Source organism: Panthera tigris, chromosome B1, assembly GCF_018350195.1.
Source record: "Panthera tigris isolate Pti1 chromosome B1, P.tigris_Pti1_mat1.1, whole genome shotgun sequence".
Taxonomy (NCBI): domain Eukaryota; kingdom Metazoa; phylum Chordata; class Mammalia; order Carnivora; family Felidae; genus Panthera; species Panthera tigris.
In genome coordinates this window covers 143,844,140-143,862,457 of record NC_056663.1, presented here as the reverse complement: position 1 = coordinate 143,862,457, position 18,318 = coordinate 143,844,140, and the positions used below count along the sequence as shown (strand labels likewise).

The 18,318-nt window shown below is 45.7% G+C and overlaps 1 protein-coding gene across 1 annotated transcript in view; it reads left to right on the top strand.

Annotated features, from left to right (window-relative positions):
- Nucleotides 1-16,745, top strand: part of PARM1 (prostate androgen-regulated mucin-like protein 1) — a 105,390-nt gene extending 88,645 nt beyond the window's left edge. The window contains exons 3-4 of the mRNA XM_042984380.1: nt 2,581-2,659; nt 16,350-16,745. Of these exons, the coding sequence (XP_042840314.1) occupies nt 2,581-2,659; nt 16,350-16,434 (164 nt within the window). The 3' untranslated portion in view covers nt 16,435-16,745. The remainder of the gene's footprint in view (nt 1-2,580; nt 2,660-16,349) is intronic.
- The last annotated feature ends 1,573 nt before the right edge of the window (nt 16,746-18,318 follow it).

The window sequence follows — 18,318 nt, the reverse complement described above, 5'->3', positions numbered from 1 at the left end:
TGGCTGGCACCCTGTGAGGAGAGCCAGCGGGTGGCGGAATAGTTCATAAGTGGTCCAGATATTTAAGTACGACCTATTCTACCTCATGTGGAGCAGGACCAACCCTCAGAAGGGCCCTTTTGCCCAGCTGCCCTCAAGAGCCCAGCAGGGGGAATATCACCTGCTAATCCCAGCTCTGGTTGCAGGGGCTGCCCTCTTGTGAACAAGGTAGGATGACCTTGAGAGCCCCATTTGAGGATCGGGGCTTCATCGAGAGCTAGACGGCCAGCAGCCACTTAGAGGGGCAGCGGGTCACTCTATCGCTTGCCATTTTTTTGAGAACGGCACTTGACTTGGGGAACTGCCTGATTTATCTCTGGAGAGAGGCGATACATAAATATATCCAGTAAATCACGGATTTGGAGGAGATCCAACTGCCTAAGGTTAGGAAAGAAACTTTGAAAAAGGTCAAACCTACAGTTTCCTGCATTAAACTCTGCGGGAGCAAGAAAGAGTCGTCTCAGAAAGAAATCAACTCTATTTTGTCTCTTTTCCCATTTTTTTGAAAGGGGCAAATTAAATTTAAAGGTCAGTGTTTCAACTGCTCCTAATTGCAACCACTGTATCTCTGTGAGTCTTGAAAGGCCCCCAGCACCTTACCTTGCAGTCATAATCCTCATTTCACAAGCTCTTTTAAAAGAGCTGTTAAGAGGCTTCTGTGAACTTTGAATTGTTCTAATTTCAGCACAGTTTGGAGGCCACAAAGCCAAGTGCAGCCTTTCAGAGGAGGAGTGGAAGTTTTCCATAAGGGGATCTGACCTTGAACTCTCTCTACTCGATCCGATGTGTACATTGGACCATTCCGTGCCACAATTCTATCTTCACAGTAGTAACAAGGGTAAAAGGATTAACCTGATAAATTGTACTAAGCTGGCTCTGAAGGATTCCAGGAGCAAGGAGGTAGGCATGTGAGCGTCCACACGTGTGGCAACTCTGAAACGGTGGAATGTGGTCAGTCTGTGTAGACACGTCAAGCTCTGGTCTTAGCCTCAGGGTTAGCAGCGGACCTCCTTGGCTCCCTTTGAGAGACATAACCAGCAGCGCGTGGATGTTTGATGTAGCCTTCTTTCACCCAGAGCTTTGGGGGAGTTAGTAAAGAGTTAATAAGTAAGTAGACTGATTTGCTTCTTAGCTCTGCTCTAATTCCTTTGGTGGAAAGGTCTAATAAGAACAATATACAAAAGGCATTCATAAGAGAGGGAAAGGAATAAAAGGAGAAATGGCAAAATAACCTACAAACGGTAAATCTCCAAAAGCGTGGGGCAGATCCATCACCTTTGAAGTCCAGTACACGACAGATGGGCACCGGGGCAGGACGGTACACTTTGGATAAGACTTGGGCTTGACGCGCATGGCTCCTCATTTCATCCCTCCTCAAGTTGTGTGGGGGGTGGAGCAGCTCTTCTCTCTCGGTTGCTGCAGGTGACGGGCATGCCAAGTCGGTGTTACCTAAATAACCCGTGCTACATACGCAGCTAACCGCGATGGAGCCACGCTTGGATCTACATATTCGGACTCCAGATCCCTGATGCTCTTTCCAGTGTGACGAAGGGCCCCGTGCGTTGGTTGCAGTGGTAAATAGTTTCTCAGTGGACTGATGGGGTCCCTAGCACCAGCTTTAGCATCGAAAAAAAGTCACTTTAATTATTAGGGGACAAGAGCCCAATTGATTCTTGGCATTTCCCAGGTGAAACAAAACTGAAGTATATACATCACAATCCAAAGCTCACACAAAAAGAGCATTGTGCTCCAAAGTCGTAATACTTGGAAGCAGTGTGGCTGTTCTCATAAGGTTACGTGCTCAAAGGGTTTTTTAGCTGCTCATTAATAGTTGCCTTTGGAGCCAGATTTCAAACTACACAATGAAACGTTCATGTTACTTTATAATTACACCTGGTTATTTCTATACACAGAAAGTGGTGTTACCTATCAGACTTGACCTTATTTTTACACCAAACTTGACTTTACTCTCCACAAAACCGAATTCACCTTTCAAGGATGAAAGTTCGACACACTTTCCAAGAAGGAGTTTTAAAACATGATCTGATGGCATCGTTAAAATGAGCGCTTCTCCTACCAAGGTGATCCTTTTGAAGTAGACACTACTGATCCGGGTGTGTGGGTCTGGTTTATTTAAAAACCAACCACATTACTTTGTAGTGACCCTTGAATAAAACATCCTAAGCCTCCCAAGATTTCACAAGGGATAGAAAGAGGAGCCCGAGCCTATAGAAGAAGGAAACAGGGTGTCAGGAGATTTGAGACAAGAGTCCCCGAAAATCCCCGCAAACACCAATAGTAACAGCAACAGGTTGTGTCATCCTTAAAGCAAAAAATGTTACTGTTGGCTTGCTTCCAGAACTCCGGACCAGCCAAAAGGTCTTAATACTGTTGGTCATTTAACAAATCTCTCCTAGAATGAGAAGCATTTTGGTGACAGAATTAAGATCCTGGGTTTCATGCTAGCTCTGACTTCTGTGCAGACTGATCTGAAACGAATACCCTTCCTTCATCTCTCTCTGTGCCTCTCCTCCTCCACAGGCAGCATCGCCGCCATTACGGTGACTGTCATTGCCGTCGTATTGTTGGTGTTCGGAGTCGCAGCGTATCTGAAGATCAGGTGAGACGCACCACACTTTCTTCTTTATGAAGAGAAGGATTCCATTAGAGCTGGATTGCTGAGTGCTTGTTTCCTGATACGTACTTAGTTCTTGGAAATCCTGGCAGGGAAGTAAAAACGGCCGGTGCACTACACATTGGACCGGAATAGATGGTACAGTATCTGAATGTTGGCAAAGCAGAATAAATAAGCAGAATAAATACGCGGCACGATGACGTAACGGGACAAGAATGAACCTGTAGTCAGGAGGCTGAAGCCTTGGCCCTCTGCCCTTAACTACCCCCTTTACCCTGAGAAGGCCACCTGCCTCCTGGACCTCAGGTTCCTCACTTGTGAAGTGGGTAGAGGCGTGAGCTCAGTGGTTCCTGAATACCGACGTACGGAACACTGATGTGTGGCTGTGTACCCGGTCGATAAGGAGGTTTTCACGGGTTCTAAAGCAAAAATGTTGAAAATACACGGAACGTGTAGTGTATTCTCTACAAAATGGGGTTTTCCCCTCTGAGATTAGGCCCTTCTATCTTTGGTTTCGAAATATCTCCTCTTTTATGGGGGTGCCTGGGTGGCTCAGTCGGTTAAGCGGCTGACTTCGGCTCAGGTCACGATCTCGCGGTCCGTTAGTTCGAGCCCCGGGTCAGGCTCTGTGCTGACAGCTCAGAGCCTGGAGCCTGCTTCAGATTCTGTGTCTCCCTCTCTCTCTGCCCCTCCCCTGTTCATGCTCTGTCTCTCTCTGTCCCAAAAATAAATAAAAAACGTTGAAAAAAAAATTAAAAAAAAAAAAAAAAGAAATATCTCCTCTTTTATGAAATGAAGGTGGTCACAGATGGTAGCTGAGGTTTTACTTGCCCTAGTCAAATAGAAACTTGCAGTAGACTATGAGCGCCCACTTTTGTTGTCTCCTGCTTTGTGAAATCCCAACGGCTCAAAACCACGTGACTTACACCGAGGGTCCTCACGGCGAAAACATGCCTCATGGCAAGCAGCAGTCTTATTCGCCGTGCCAGTCTGTGCGGTGCCTCCGATAAGGGACAGAAGGGCACGTGCGGCCATGGTGAGAACAGCCCCTCTCTGACCTCCAACCCATTCTCTTCTCAACAACTGGAGCCATCTTTACGGTGGCCCTGGTGCTCCCTCCCTTAAAAGCCCCCAGTGGCTTCCCCCTGCCCTGAGAGTTCAGTTCTAACCCTTCAGCTTGACCTTCAAGGTCATTCGCGGGGCCTGCCTTACCTCTTCTCGCTCATCACACGTCTCCCTCCTAACCACAGAGCCACAGGTGTGCTGGCTGTCTGCCCAATTCTTATAGGCTATGCCAGGCTCTTTTTCTCTCCAGGCCCTTGGCTCTGGCTGGTCCCCCTCCCTGAAGGCTTTTCTTCTAGCTGCCTCTCACGCAAAGCTTTCACATCACATCTTCCAGAAGGCTTCCTTTCCAGTTTGGTGCCCTTGTTCTTTACTATCTAAGTGCCTCATTGCTTTTGTCCTGGCTGTTAAATCACTGTCTAGACGCACTGTTGAGCGTCCGACTTCGGCTTGGGTCACGATCTCGCAGTTTGTGAGTTCGCGCCCCGCGTCAGGCTCTGTGCTGACAGCTCAGAGCCTGGAGCCTGCTTCGGATCCTGTGTCTCCCCCTCTCTCTGCCCCTTCCATGCTCATGCTCTGTCTCTCTCTGTCTCTCAATAATAAACAAATGTTAAAAAATTTAAAAAAAAAATAAAAAAGAATACCTAGTCACTCAGGCACTGCCGTGCACACACATGTACACTCCTCACTGGTTTTTCTTCTCCTCAGCTGCGCTTCTTCCTCAAGAGGTGCACATCCGGTGCTTCCCTCCTGGCCTGCTTGCCTCCGTGGATCTCACGGACTTCATTTATCATCTCTATCACACTTCACACGTCTCTGTGGCTGCCCTGTCTCATTTCCCCTGGCCACCCCAGCCCAAACCAACACTCACCAACTCTCCCGCCTCTTTCCCTTTTTTTTAAAATGTTAATTCATTTTTGAGAGAGAAAGAGAGAGCACAGGGGAGGGGCAGAGAGAGAGAGAGAGAGAGAGAGGGAGACGGCATCCCAAGCAGGCTCCACGCAGTCAGCACAGAGCCCAGTGTGGGGCTCAAACTCACAAACTGTGAGATCGTGACCTGAGCCAAACTCAGGACGCTTAACCGACTGAGCCACCCAGGTGCCCTTCTGCTCCTCTTGCCCTGTTATCTCCCTCCATCTTTTGTTCTAAATTGTGCACAGGATCAATGGAACGATGGTGTTAAATATGAGAGCGCCTGGTACTATCACCTGTATCTAAGGTACAAAGCACAGGAAAGCCAGGTTTCAAAGAGAAATTGGAATTAAAGGGCCAGCGTCACCTGTGTCTAAAAGCCTTTATAAAAGCATCTTTGTCTCCTTCGTAGTTTAAAAAATCTTTTTCTCCATTAAGTTTGTATTTCCTTGACCAGAAAACTTAATTTTATGAATTATATCTTCCTAAATGGTACTCTTTTCCAGCTGGTTTCCTTACTAGTTTATCACTGCAGATACACCATTTTAATTCTGAGTTGAGTTGGCTTTTATGAACTAGTCTGGGGACCTCATTCCCTCTTTGTAGCCAGTTTCTCCGTGTTGGGGTGGGAGGAAGCAGAAAAGGAACTTACGGGTAAATTTGAGAACCATTCTGTTGTCACAGTGGTGAGTTTCTTAAGGGCTGTGTCACAAAAAGTGTGACGTCCACTGGAATGTGGAGTGAAATAAAACACTCTCCTCTCGCCATGCACTTGCCAAAAAGGATCTTGAAAGAATCTAAAGACTCTTCATCTTGACTCCAGGCGAGAATTCAAGATTACTGTCTCAAACCACTGACTACAGACAGGCAGTCTAGAACCATGATTAAAAATTAGACTCCAGGGGCTCCTGGGTGGCTCAGTCGGTTAGGGGTCTGGCTCTTGACCTCGGCTCAGGTCGTGATTTCACAGTTCATGGGTTCGAGCCCCACATCGGCCTCTGTGCTGACAGTGTGGAGCCTGCTTGGGAATCTCTCTCTTTCTCTCTCTCTGCCCCTTCCCCACTCATGTCCTCTGTTTCTCTCTCTCTCTCTCTCTCAAAATCAATAAATAACCTTAAAAAAAAAATTCAGACTCCAGAAGCAGGGAGACCTCGGTTTGAATCCACACTCTGCCACTTCTTAGCAGGCTCTGGTGTGACCTGAAAATGTCACGGAGCTTCATGAGCCCTCACTTCTCCCTCCCCCATAAAAATAAGGGCCACGGTATTAACTACTTGGTAGCATTGTTGGGAAAATTAATGGACCTTGCCTCCCAGGTACCTAGCACTGCCATCATCATCACCATCATCATCAAAGTTGTCAGCGGGAAGCGGGAAGGGCTCTCAACAGTACAGGTGCATTCTAGTTCGTGAGCATTAGCGGTGTGCCAGTTACCCTTCTAGCACTGGGGTCCCATCAGTGATGAGACACAGTGCTCCCATCGCAGAATGTACTGTGTTTGGAATATTTTGCTAGCAGGTCATAAAAATTGGTTCTAATGAGTGCTGATTAAAATTGCATCACGTTTTATTTTAAAAATTTAAAGTATATCTTCTCCGGGCATTCTCAACACGAGGTGAACTCAGTGAATGATTACACTGAATTCGTCATGGCTTCCCTCCCCGTGTAGGCCCTCCGTCTTAAATGTAGAAAGCCCCAGTGGTATAGGTTTGAGGTGGTTATTTATCTTTGGGACTACACATTTAAGGATGGGTAAAGTGATCAGACCCCTCTTTAGAAACCCCCTAAGGAAAACCCCTTTCTGCTGCTCTGTTAATTATTTTGGCAAAACGATAACATAAGGAGGTTAAAGAGCCCTCGTGCATCTTAAGGCTGGGCTAAAAGCGCTTCAAGTGTTGTTTTGCCAGATTCTTGGAAAGCCCCACTGATCATTCATCAAAAATACATTTGGCTAAATCGACAAATGTGTGTGTGTACGTACGTGTGCGTGTGTGCATGGAGGCCTGCCTGTGTGCATGCATGTGTGTGTGTATACCTAAGGGCGGGTTTTTCCTTGGCTGGAAGTTTATTCCATTTCTATCATCCCCGATTTCTGAGAAATCGAACATGACAAGCGGTCTGTTTTCTGTGGTCTTTCAGCTCACTTGGCTTGGGCGGAAAAGTGACTGAAATCACAGCCCGTGAGGGAACCATTAGTTGCTGGCATGTGACCACGGGCTATCACCCTGGCTCAGCCAGTGTCCCTGCAAATGCAAAAGAAGTGTCTGCTTCAAAGGGCAGCCTCACAACCAGACGAGGGGCACGTCCTGTCAGCTCTGCCAGTGGTGGCTCAGTAGTTGCCCCTTTTCCTAAATCTTAATTCTCTCTGAAGGCGTTGGTAAATTCAGCCATCTCTTTCCACACTCCTGTTCTTCAGGGACCCATGACCTCTAGTTTTGTCACAATACCCCCCCGCCTAGGGAACCATCTCTTTCTGTAATCTAAGCCACTTTTGGAAGCGACGTAAAAATGAGCTGCCCTGAACCTTCCAGGGCTCTCCTCTATTACCGACCCCGCATTTTAGCTTGCAGTGGCATCGTGCGGAGGGAGGAACGTGGGCTTTGCGGTCAAGTTCAGCACTGACCCTTTTATTTACTATTTAAGTGGCCTTGGACAAATGATAACCTCCCTGATCCTGAATTTCTTCATCTGCAAACATCGAGTGGATAACACCCTTCTTTCAAGGTTCTTTTGAAGATGAAATGGAGTGATGAACGTACGGCACCTGCAAAGACCGTGCAGCAGGGTGGTTAAGAACATGTGCTCTAGCACAAATGTATTATGCACTTTGTGATCAGTTTTGTGTTCTATAACTGTATATAGTTATATTTATATCAGTATTATAGTACTAATACCTAACTCAGGTTAGGTAATACAACTACCTAACTACTAATACCTAATACCTAGCTAGGAATTGGTATGAGGGTTAAATTGTACCAGAGAGAAACCTTCAGCACCGGGTTCAAGGTGAGCACGACGGAAGGACGACGTCCTGTCACTGTAATGGTTGTTAACGCAGCGCTTACTACTTAGGTGCTCGGTAGAACGGTAGCGGCCAACAGTCCCGTTGGGTAGGCAGGGATTCAAAGGAGAGGGGAGAGGAGAGGGGGGAAGATGACACAGCAGCTCCGTTTTCCAATTACACGCCGATGTACAGACTTCCGTGTTCCACTTGGCGGTTTCAGTTGTGCTTCTTCTAAACGCCCGTGTGGTTGCATCCACGTTACATGTTCATAAACAGAAACCATCTCTGAGCACTCTTGATCTCAGGGCCTGTTTGCAACTTTAAAAGGAAGCAAGAGCCCTCCCTCCCTGCCTCTTGCAGAAGGGTGGCTTTAATTAGTGATGATTGAAGAACGAGGTAAGTCGGGTTTGCTGTGTTTAAATTGGCTCAAAGCTGTTCTGCCACGAGATAATCCCCTGTGCAGGAGACCGTATCTGCTATCGTCAGCAATGTGGATGCTGCTATAATTAGGTGTGGGTAACCCACACGGACAACAGGGGCTGTTCCCGTCACAAAAATAAATGTGATCTTGATTTAGAGACACGACAGGGCATTCTCTTAGAAGTCACCTGTCTTGCTTGAAGTCTTTCAGTGACCACATTTTATACAACGGGATTCCTTTTGGATGTTGGTAGGTTTGAAGAGTAGGGCCCAGCCATAAAGTCTAAGGTCTTCTAGAATCTGTTACTTGCGAGTTGACTTTTTTCGGATCAGCTTTTGGCATTCCATAAGTCTGACTGACTTGATTCTGTACTTCGGTGGTTCTGAGACTTTAATGTGCATAAGAATCAATGGGGGCAGGGGGGTAATTAAAAACACGGTTCCTTTTCATGTGATTGCCCGGCAATGTTAGCAACACCTCCTAAATGTTCCCCTAAACCCAGTTTAGTAATGTTCAACCTTATTTGACGGAAGTTCAAAAAAGGGGAAGATGTTCAGAGGTGATAGTAGACAGACTCTTCATGAAGGAAGTGGGTCTTAAATGAAAATGAAAATTAATTTAGTACCCTGTATTTTATCCCCAGGATGTGTCCATGGCTTATCTAAGCAAAGTTAGGCACTCCTTGTCTGTCTGCTAAACAGGAAAAAAGGCTTTAATGGACATTAGGCAGCTCATTGTCATGTTCCAAATCAGCATATTTAAGCTTAGCAACCAATTTAATCCACCTATAGGCTAATACCAATCTGAGAAAACATGTAAGATTAGAAAATACCAATCTAGGGGCGCCTGTGTGGCTCAGTCAGTTAAGCGTCTGACTCTTGATTTCGGCTCAGGTCATGATCTCGTGGTTCATGGGATCCAGCCCCTGTCAGGCTCCACACTGATAGTGTGGAGCCTGCTTGGGATTCTCTCTCTCCTCTCTCTGTCCCTCCCCCACTCATGCTTGCTGTCTCTCTTTATCTCTCTTTCTCTCAAAACAAATAAACTTAAAAAAAAAAGAAAAGAAATTACCAATCTATAAAAATGTTTATGATTGGAAAAATTTGTATTCCTATCTGAACTCATTTATATAATCGTTTCATCGCTTTTTCTTCTTCAAGTGTCTTCCTTGTGACCATTGTCCCCGTTCCTATATCTGTTATTCATGGGTCTTTAGAATAAATAAATTTCAAGACATTGCCCCCCAAAACAAAAACAAAAAACACCACCGTGGTTTCCTGGGGCTGGTCCCCATAGGTTCTGATTCCGTGTGGCAGCTCACAGGTGAGGCCAGTGCCGCTGGGTATGAGAACCATACTTTGAGTGACCCTGATCTACCCCCATCTCCCAACACACCAGACACACACATTCTAGATACAGTGCCCCCGCTGGTTCATGTCTTGGCTACTTTGGACAAGTTGATCCCTCGGTCACAGGTGTTTGGCTCACCTCTTTTTTATCTGCCTAATTCCAGGTTGTCTATCTCAAAAGAGACCCTCTCTGGGAAGCCTCCCTCCCACCCTCTCCAGGGTGAGTTCCTAGCTGCACACCTTTCCTTTGTACCACTCTGTTCCCTGTCCTGGAATCATTGTATTCTTGGTTGGGCTCCTCCACTAGAAGGATAGAAAGCCCCTGGCAGTACTTGACATGTAATAATTGTTTTATAAACAGTTCCTGGCTGAGTGAATAATTCTGGGTAGGAAAGTTTAGGGTGCAGTGGGCAGTGTTCATTTATTCCAAATAAAGGGAAACTAAATTTAGAGGAGGGGAAGCTCTGGGAATCTATTAAACCATACACTTTCGGTAGTGACCTCCTGACTCTGAACTTGTTTACAAATAAACAAGTGATGAGAGCCTGCCAGTACGATACTGGCAGATAATTTTAAAATAAAAAATAAATTTCATCCACTCCTTCAAAGTAAAGGTTATTTTTTAAAAAAATTTATCTTAGAGAGAGCACTTGCAAGTGGTGGGGGCAGAGAGAGAGAGAGAGAGAGAGAGAGAGAGAGAGAGAATCCCAAGTGGGTTCCACGCTCAGTGTGGAGCCCGATGTGGGGCTGGATCCCACTACTCTGAGCTCATGACCAGAGTTGAACACTCAACTGACTGAGCCACCCATGCGCCCCAGTAGAGGTCGTTACTTAAAGATAAATTTAAAACAGCTGCTCTTTAAAAGAAACCCAGACCATGGGAAGAACACCTTGAAAATCAATGTTTGGAATGTTTCCATTATTGGGATTTTAGTAGAAAGGCAGAAACTGATTCCTAAATTAGAATACTCATTCTGCCACTAACTTGCTTCAGGAACTGTGGGCAAATAAATCTACCCCTAAGAGTCACAGTTTTTCTCGGCTCCAAAACTATAGCTGACAATGTTAATTCCCTAGTTTTGACAAATGCACCATGGCTAAATAAGAGGTCAATATCAAGGGAAGCTGGGTGGGGGCCATATGTGAATTCTTTGTACCATCCTTGCATTTTTTCTATAAATCCAAAATCATTCCAATAAATAATTTATTTTGAAATAATCGTAGTTCAGTAGCTACCACACAGATGTGTTGTTTGCTCCTTCCTCAGAGCCTCTGCACTCCTGTTCTCTCTGCCTGTGCAGTTCCTGGCGGGCCTTCACATGGCCCATCCCACACCTGGTTTACCTGTCCTTTCAAATGTCATTTTAGTGAGACCTTTTCTGATCACCAACCATATTCGTGGTTATAGTCCCCACCTCATGTTTGGAACTCCTCATTCCCCTTCATTGCTTTGTTGTCTTCTGTTGCACATATTACCATTCGTCCTATTATTTTTCATGTCTTATTTATTGTGTCGGCCCCCAGGAGATTGTAAAGTCCCTTAGGACAGGGATCGTGGCCATTCTCCCAGCTCCAGAATCGGGCCTAATAGATCGTAAGGTTTCAGTGACTACTGAAACCAAAGGAGCCAGCCAGGGAAATGACAGAGAAAGCCACCAACAGAAACAAAGGAGACAGTGGCAGCTGCACCACCGAACTGGCTTTGCAAATGGATGATAAGAGTCTGAAGGCTTAATTACCAATGACTAATGAGCTGCAGGTTAGGCTGTGTTTTCCCAGCACTAAGCCATATCTTTTTCATCTTTACATCTCTTCTTCTTAGCACATAATAAGAGCTAACAATTGAATGGCAAGACTCACTCCTCCACTAAAGAGGTGAGAACTTTGGGAGGTGTCACAATAAGCAAAGCTGGAGCCTTCACTGAGAACTGGGGTTGATTCTTACAAAGGGGAAGGTGTTTTCTTTCCTTTTTTTTTAATGTGAAATTTATTGTCAAATTGGTTTCCATACGGCACCCAGTGCTCATCCCAACAGGTGCCCTCCTCAATACCCATCACCCACCCTCCCCTCCCTCCCACCCCCCATCAACCCTCAGTTTGTTCTCAGTTTTTAAGAGTCTGTTATGGTTTGCCTCCCTCCCTCTCTTTTTTTTTTCCTTCCCCTCTTCCACAGTCTTCTGTTAAGTTTCTCAGGATCCACATAAAAGTGAAAACATACAGTATCTGTCTTTCTCTGTATGACTTATTTCACTTAGCATAACACTCTCCAGTTCCATCCACGTTGCTACAAAAGGCCATATTTCATTCTTTCTCAAGGCCACATAGTACTCCATTGTGTATATAAACCACAATTTCTTTTTCCATTCATCAGTTGATGGACATTTAGGCTTTCTATAATTTGACTTTTGTTGAAAGTGCTTCTATAAACATTGGGGTGCAAGTGCCCCTATGCATCAGTACTCCTGTATCCCTTGGGTAAATTCCTAGCAGTGCTATTGCTGGGTCATAGGGTAGATCTAAAATAAGTTTGTTTCAGCACAAGTAAAACACCTCATTCATTTTCAAAGACAATGGAGTTCCGTTAAGTACTGATGCTACGGTGGTCTTAAAATAGGTACCATTTTGCAGTTGTGGAAAAGGCCTCAAACCACAAACGTCACCACCACAGGTACCAGTTGTCACAAGGCATCAGCAGTTAGGGAGGAGGGAAGTAGGAAGGGCTGCTTCCTGTTAGAGCCAAGCCATTTGAGAAGGAAGCCACGAAGCCAGGGCTTAACATAAATCACTCCCTGTTTTGTCCTCCCCGGGTTCTGCTGTTAGCTCCCTAAACCATACGGTACCGCAGAAGGGCACTGACAGCAGAGTGCCGTTGATTCACAGGGCCTGTGAGCACGGTGCTGGGTGCTTTGAAGCCACATCACTGCATGAGAGAAATTTAGCTATACTTCTCTTTCCTCTCCCTACAATTAAGGTCAAAGTGATGGCTTTGACCCTTTGTATTCTTTAATAATATTTTCAGTTTGCCGCGGTTACACTGCATGATGAATTGCCACGGGCCAGACTAATCCCTGCTGGTATCGACCAAACAAACTCCATATATACTACTTATCTGTACCTGATGTAAGCACTCGTCATCAAATATTTACGAAAGAGCCACCACAGTAAGAGCAACATACTAGATGTCCAGAAAATTCAAAGGAAGGTAAGACGTAGGCTGCCCCCAAGAGGTTTACCATCTAAGGGAGCCAAGGCACAGCAGTTAGAAAATGCAGCTATGTTGAATGGTACCAGTCTTCATGAAGTTGAGTAAAGAAAACCGCCTCGACCTGACAGCGGTGACATTCGTACAGACTGCTATTCGGAGTGAAATTAGGTGAAGCGGTGTTGCAGAACAGGGCCAGGAGACCAGGTTTCAATACCAGCTCTACCATTAAATCACTTGGACGGAGTCATGTAGGTTTCTTAAGCCTCATCTTCCTAATCTTGAAAGTGAGATTATTTTCACCTCTTGGACGCCACGAGTTCCAATCTGAAGCCTCCCGATTTCCATCTAAAATGTGCATGATCTAAGAAGTTCTGACCTAGAGAGATAGTTTAAAAGGGTCATTGTTCTCCTCTTTCCCCTCTCTCTCTCTTCTCTCTCTCTCTCTGTCTCTCTCTCTCTCTCACACACACACACACACACACACACACACACACACACAAATGTGTTTGTCTTTCTCTCTCTACAGTATTATACGATTTATCCAAACCTGGCTGGGATCCCAGCACACCCAATTCTTCTTGTTTAGCCTTGTTAATATATTAAAACAAGCTACAAGTTCAGTACATTCCCACTTATGGCTTATCTCTATCTCTTGCTTCACTTTCCTCATTTATTGGTAATTTATTCAACTCCCTGTTCATTCAAATGAGAAAGCAAAGAAAAATGAAAGTAAAGATCTGTCTTTTGCTTTTATTTTCCTAGTATTGATGTCGTGAATGTCTCTTATAAAACAGCAGATTCAGGGAGGCTCTGATCAAATAGTCTTGCCTGAAAATAACGATAAGCAGTAAAACCTGATGACCGAGAGAGTGTTAATCCTCTGGCCCCACTCCAGCACAATATTTTTTTTTTTTAATTCAAATAACAATAATATCAGAAACGGGTTTTTTAACTATGCCTGGAGTGTAGTTTCAGGAGTTCTTGGTGGGAAGGAGGCTTGCTTTTCACTCAGTGCCCTTTTCCACTATTTGCCGTGTGCTTGTGTAAGTTTCATTATAATAAAAATTAAACAGCGATACTGGCCAACATTTACTGTGCATTTACTATGTGCCAGGCCTTTTATATGCATTACCTCATTTAGTCCTCCCACCAGCTCGAACACATTTTAAGTTTCTCCATTTTATAGATGAATAAACAGGGGTTTAAAAACATATTCAAGGACATGCATCTATTGACCCAACTGATACTTTATGGGAATAAAATTATATGGTAGATGTAAAATGCTGCGAGACGTTATATTACCATACAAAGGCGAGGCAGGAGTACCCTATCAATATCAGAGCAAGTTTATTAGGTAGATGTTGGCCAGGCGTGCAACAGTAAGTCATGCTGAAATCTAGGCTGAGCTCCAGTCCTATAATCCTGAGGTTTTTACTAGTTCATTCTATAGCTTCCATTTCTCAACCGTCCCATTGAAGGATTTGTTTGAGGCTGGAGGTGTTAAGTGTTGGGGAGGTGTTGGCAATGCATGGCCTGTGACCTTGTTTACCAAAACTGGCCTCCCTTAATCCCCGTCCATCAGATCCAACGGTGTGTTATTTCTGGTCTCTTTCCTTCTCACACCTACAGAAATGAGTGTGGGTCGTTAGGGGAAACCAAAGCACATGGTGGAACATTCTCAAATTTCCAGGTGCATCGGCTGGGTGAGCTGAGCCAGCTCTCAGAATTTTGAGGTCTAAGAATCTCAAAACGAATTCAGCAAGGGCCTGGCTCTTTGCAACAGATCTTCTCTTTTCAAATCCCTGGTATATGTAAACACCATATAGAAGAGCGACAGCAATTATGGTAGCCAGAGATGTAAGTGTAATGCACGCTTTCTGTGCCTTTCAGATTGTATTTTCATTTTGTTCAGTTTTCACGTTGAGCCGAGAAAAAAATTGGGGGGAGGGAGGTGGGGGGGCCACATTTGTGTGTCCTGTATATAGCAGACATGATTTCCAGTGGCCAGGTGTGATAATTCACACACTAGCATGAACCTCAGAACCACTCTATGTTTCATTTTGTGCCGTTCTCCCAGTCCTGACATTAGTTTTAGCCGTAAAATGATGATAATCCTCCCTGGGAAGCTTCTGTCTTGGGAACAGATTGGCTTTTCGGGATGTAGTTTATTTCCAATCACTGTTTCTTCCACAAACAGTGATTAAGGACTTATTATGTGCTGGATATTCTTTGAGGCTTTGGAGACGGTGCTAAGAACAAACAAAGTAGGCAAATCATCCGTATTTACAGTTTCGTCAAGGGAGGCGGCAATAACAAAATAAACAAGTAAATTATATAGTGTGTGAGAAGGTGATGAGTCCTATGAGAAAATCAAGCCAGGGGTGCTGGGGGGGTGGGAATTGCAAGTTAAATAGAGCTCTTAAGGAAGGCCTCACTGGAAAGGTGACATTTGTGCAAAGACTTGATAGAGATGAAGGAATGAACTGTGTGGACACCTGGAGGACAGCTGTTCCAAGCTGAGGGAATGGTACATGCAAAGGCCCTGAGGCAAGAGGGTGCCAGACATGATGGGAAGGAGCAGGGAGGCATGGTTGGAGCAGAAAGAGCGAGAAGGACTGGAGTAGTAGCTGATGTGGTCAGAAAAGTAACAGGGGACAGATCCCGAAGGGCTTTGAACACTGTTGTAATAACTTTGGCTTTTACTCTATGAGATGAGGACCCACTCCAAGGTTGTTGGTTTTTTGTTTTTTAAATGTTTATTTTTGTTTGCGAGCACAAGCTGGGGAGGGACAGAATGAGGCAGAGAGAGAGGGAGACAGAGGATCCAAAGCAGGCTCTGTGCCAACAACAGACAGCAGACAGCCTGATGCGGGGCTCGAACTCGTGAACCTCAAGATCATGACTTGAGCCAAAGTTGGAAGCTTAACCAATTTAGCCACACAGGCGCCCCGCCACTCTGAGGTTTTAAACAGAGGAGTGATCACTATCTGATTTCAGTTTCTTGTAGAAATAATATTGATTGTGAGACAGGTTCCCAGAATGACCCATCAAAGCCTGTTAAGCGCATATTGCCATTGAACTGAGGGGTGCTAATCGGACTCTGGGAAGCTGAGCTCAGAGCTCGGGACCCAGGAGGTAGGAATCTGATTCATAGCTCAGTTGGGTGACTTTGTGCACGTCAGTCAACAGCTCTGAGGGAGAAATTTTCCCCAGCAGAAAAATAAGCAATACCTGGTCCCTGGCCTTATTTTGAGGACCCTCAAGTACTAATGGAACACAGAAGCATTTTGTAGATTGTAAAACACTATATGCTGGTCAGGAGGGGTGGAGAGAGGAACAGTGGTGTCATTATTATTTCTGGGGAAACTGAGTCCAGGACTTAAGTGAAATGCCCGAATGCAACATTCCCTTTGCCATTACTTCTTATTAAGTAGCCATAGGAATGGGTCCCCCTCCTTCTCTAGCACTGGAGGTCAAGGAGAGGGACAAGGACCCAGCTGGTCTCAGTGGAAGGTGCCAGCTGGGTTCCCAGGTGAGCAGTTCCCAGGTGGTAACTTCCAGGGCTTTGTGGACTGAGGCTTCCACGGCTGGTGGGTGCAAGCATCCTGTCCCCCTCGTGAGGGCCCTGGAGGCCTCCTTTGCTCAGGCTGTCGGGCCACCGTCAGCTAGCCCCAGACGGCCAACTTCTCCAAATAACCACAGCCCTCTCCTCCTCCCACCAGGCATTCCTCCTACGGAAGGCTTCTGGATGATCACGACTACGGATCCTGGGGAAACTACAACAACCCTCTGTACGACGACTCCTAACGAAGGAACGTGGCTGGGATGAGAAATAACTGTTCTTTATTTATAAGTGCTTTCCCAGTAGAATTAATACAAGTACCTGATGCGCATCGCGCGACAATCTTAAGCCCTGTTTTGTTGGTTTGGTTGTTTTGTTTTCTTCCCTCTCCTCTGGCTGCTGTAACTTCCCCTTTCTGGTACAAAAAGAATCTTTGTTTTAAGGTGAGTGGAGGCTTATCTGCAGCCAAAATGGGCCAGCCTGGAGCCGGAGCCACAGGCCAGACCACCGTGGTGGAGGCTTCTGGACCCACCACAGGATCCACTGGAAGAGGGACAGAGGGACGGAGGGCCAGGGATTGAGTTGTTTTGTGTCGGGGGGGGGGGGGTTACTTTGGGAGGGACTTTTTGTTTGTGGCGTTTCTTATACTTTTATTTAGGAAATTCTATTAAATCTCAGTGAGGGGCAAGGAAATGAGTACTGGGAGGATTTCACCCCGCAGGTGAGGAAGCAGGGGCTGCTCGGATTCCTTTTTAATCTGTTTTTACCTAGTTGTAGCTGACAGGATGCCTGCTTGGCTCTACAAGCTGGATCCCGGCTTCTTCACTGCCTCATTAATGGAAGAGGAAACTAGAAGGTGACCTGGAGGAGGCCAGCAAGCCGAAGGACAGTAGCATGTTGCTGTCAGAGTTCAGCGTGCCCTCTATCTGTTCTCCCCTCCAGGCCACCCATCTCTGCTAAGGATGCTCATTCTAGTCGGCTGCGGCTGGGATCGCGGCCCCCAGGCTCTCCGTGGGAGAGGGCTGTGACATGAGTTTAGTTATCGGAGAGAAAGGGGGAGCGTGTGTGCGAGTGAGCGTGCGGTGGGGCAGTGGGGGAGGCTGGGAGGGCAGGCTGGGAGCAGACAAGCACTGAGTGCCGCGTTAAGGAAACTAGGAATCGTCCCTCAATAACTAACAGTGTCATCCACTGCTTGGAGGGGCGTCTGGAATCCTTGCTTTATACCCATGAAACAGCTGGTCCACTGCCTTCCGGTCTGTTGGATAATGGCTGTAAACTTTTTTTTTTAAGGGTAAAGGCGTTAGTCTATATGCAGTTGTTCAGGGAGGCAATTCCATAGGAAACAGACACCATGAGTAATCCGTGCATTCTTCCCATACACTTACCTCACTAATTCTGCCCTTTAATTAATGAGCACTCTTAGGTATACAGTCTTAAGACCCTACAACTTGAATTTTGAGAAGGAACCGATCATGTTTGCAGATATCCATTTATTGCAGGGGTTCTCAACCGGCAATTTTGCGTCCCCCAGGAAACATTTAAAAATGTCTTGTGACATTTTTGAGTGTCACAACTTGGTGTTCCTAGTAGGTAGAGGCCACAGATCCGCTAAACAACCTACAGGGCACGGGCTAGCCCACCGCAACAAAGAATCATCTGGCCCCAAATGTCAATAGTACGGAGTTTGAGAAACCATGAGTTACTGAAATGCCCATCTTTAACAAAACAGGACACTGCCAGAGTAGTAGTATTTTTTCTTTTTAATTAAATGAAACAATTTGTTAAATTGTTATCTAAAAAGTAGTTTGTTGGCTTATGGGTTGTTTTGGCATGCGTGGCTGGCTGTGTATTTCTGTGTGTTCTCTAGGTAGCTTTATTTCATGGCTCAAACTCTTTCCTCCCGTAACACCTGATGTTAGCAAATGGCATCTCATGTCCTGATTGGAGTGGGAAACTTCCATGGTTTGGGAAACATAAATTGGGCCCTGTTTCAGAATGTGTTCTGTTGTCCCACAGTGTTTTAAAGAACTTGAAATGGGATCAGTTTTTCTTTCTAAACCCGGACCTGCTGCCATGGCTCTGTTTGGTTTCCAGAAACTTGACCCTCAGGTCAACCTGTCACTCGCTGT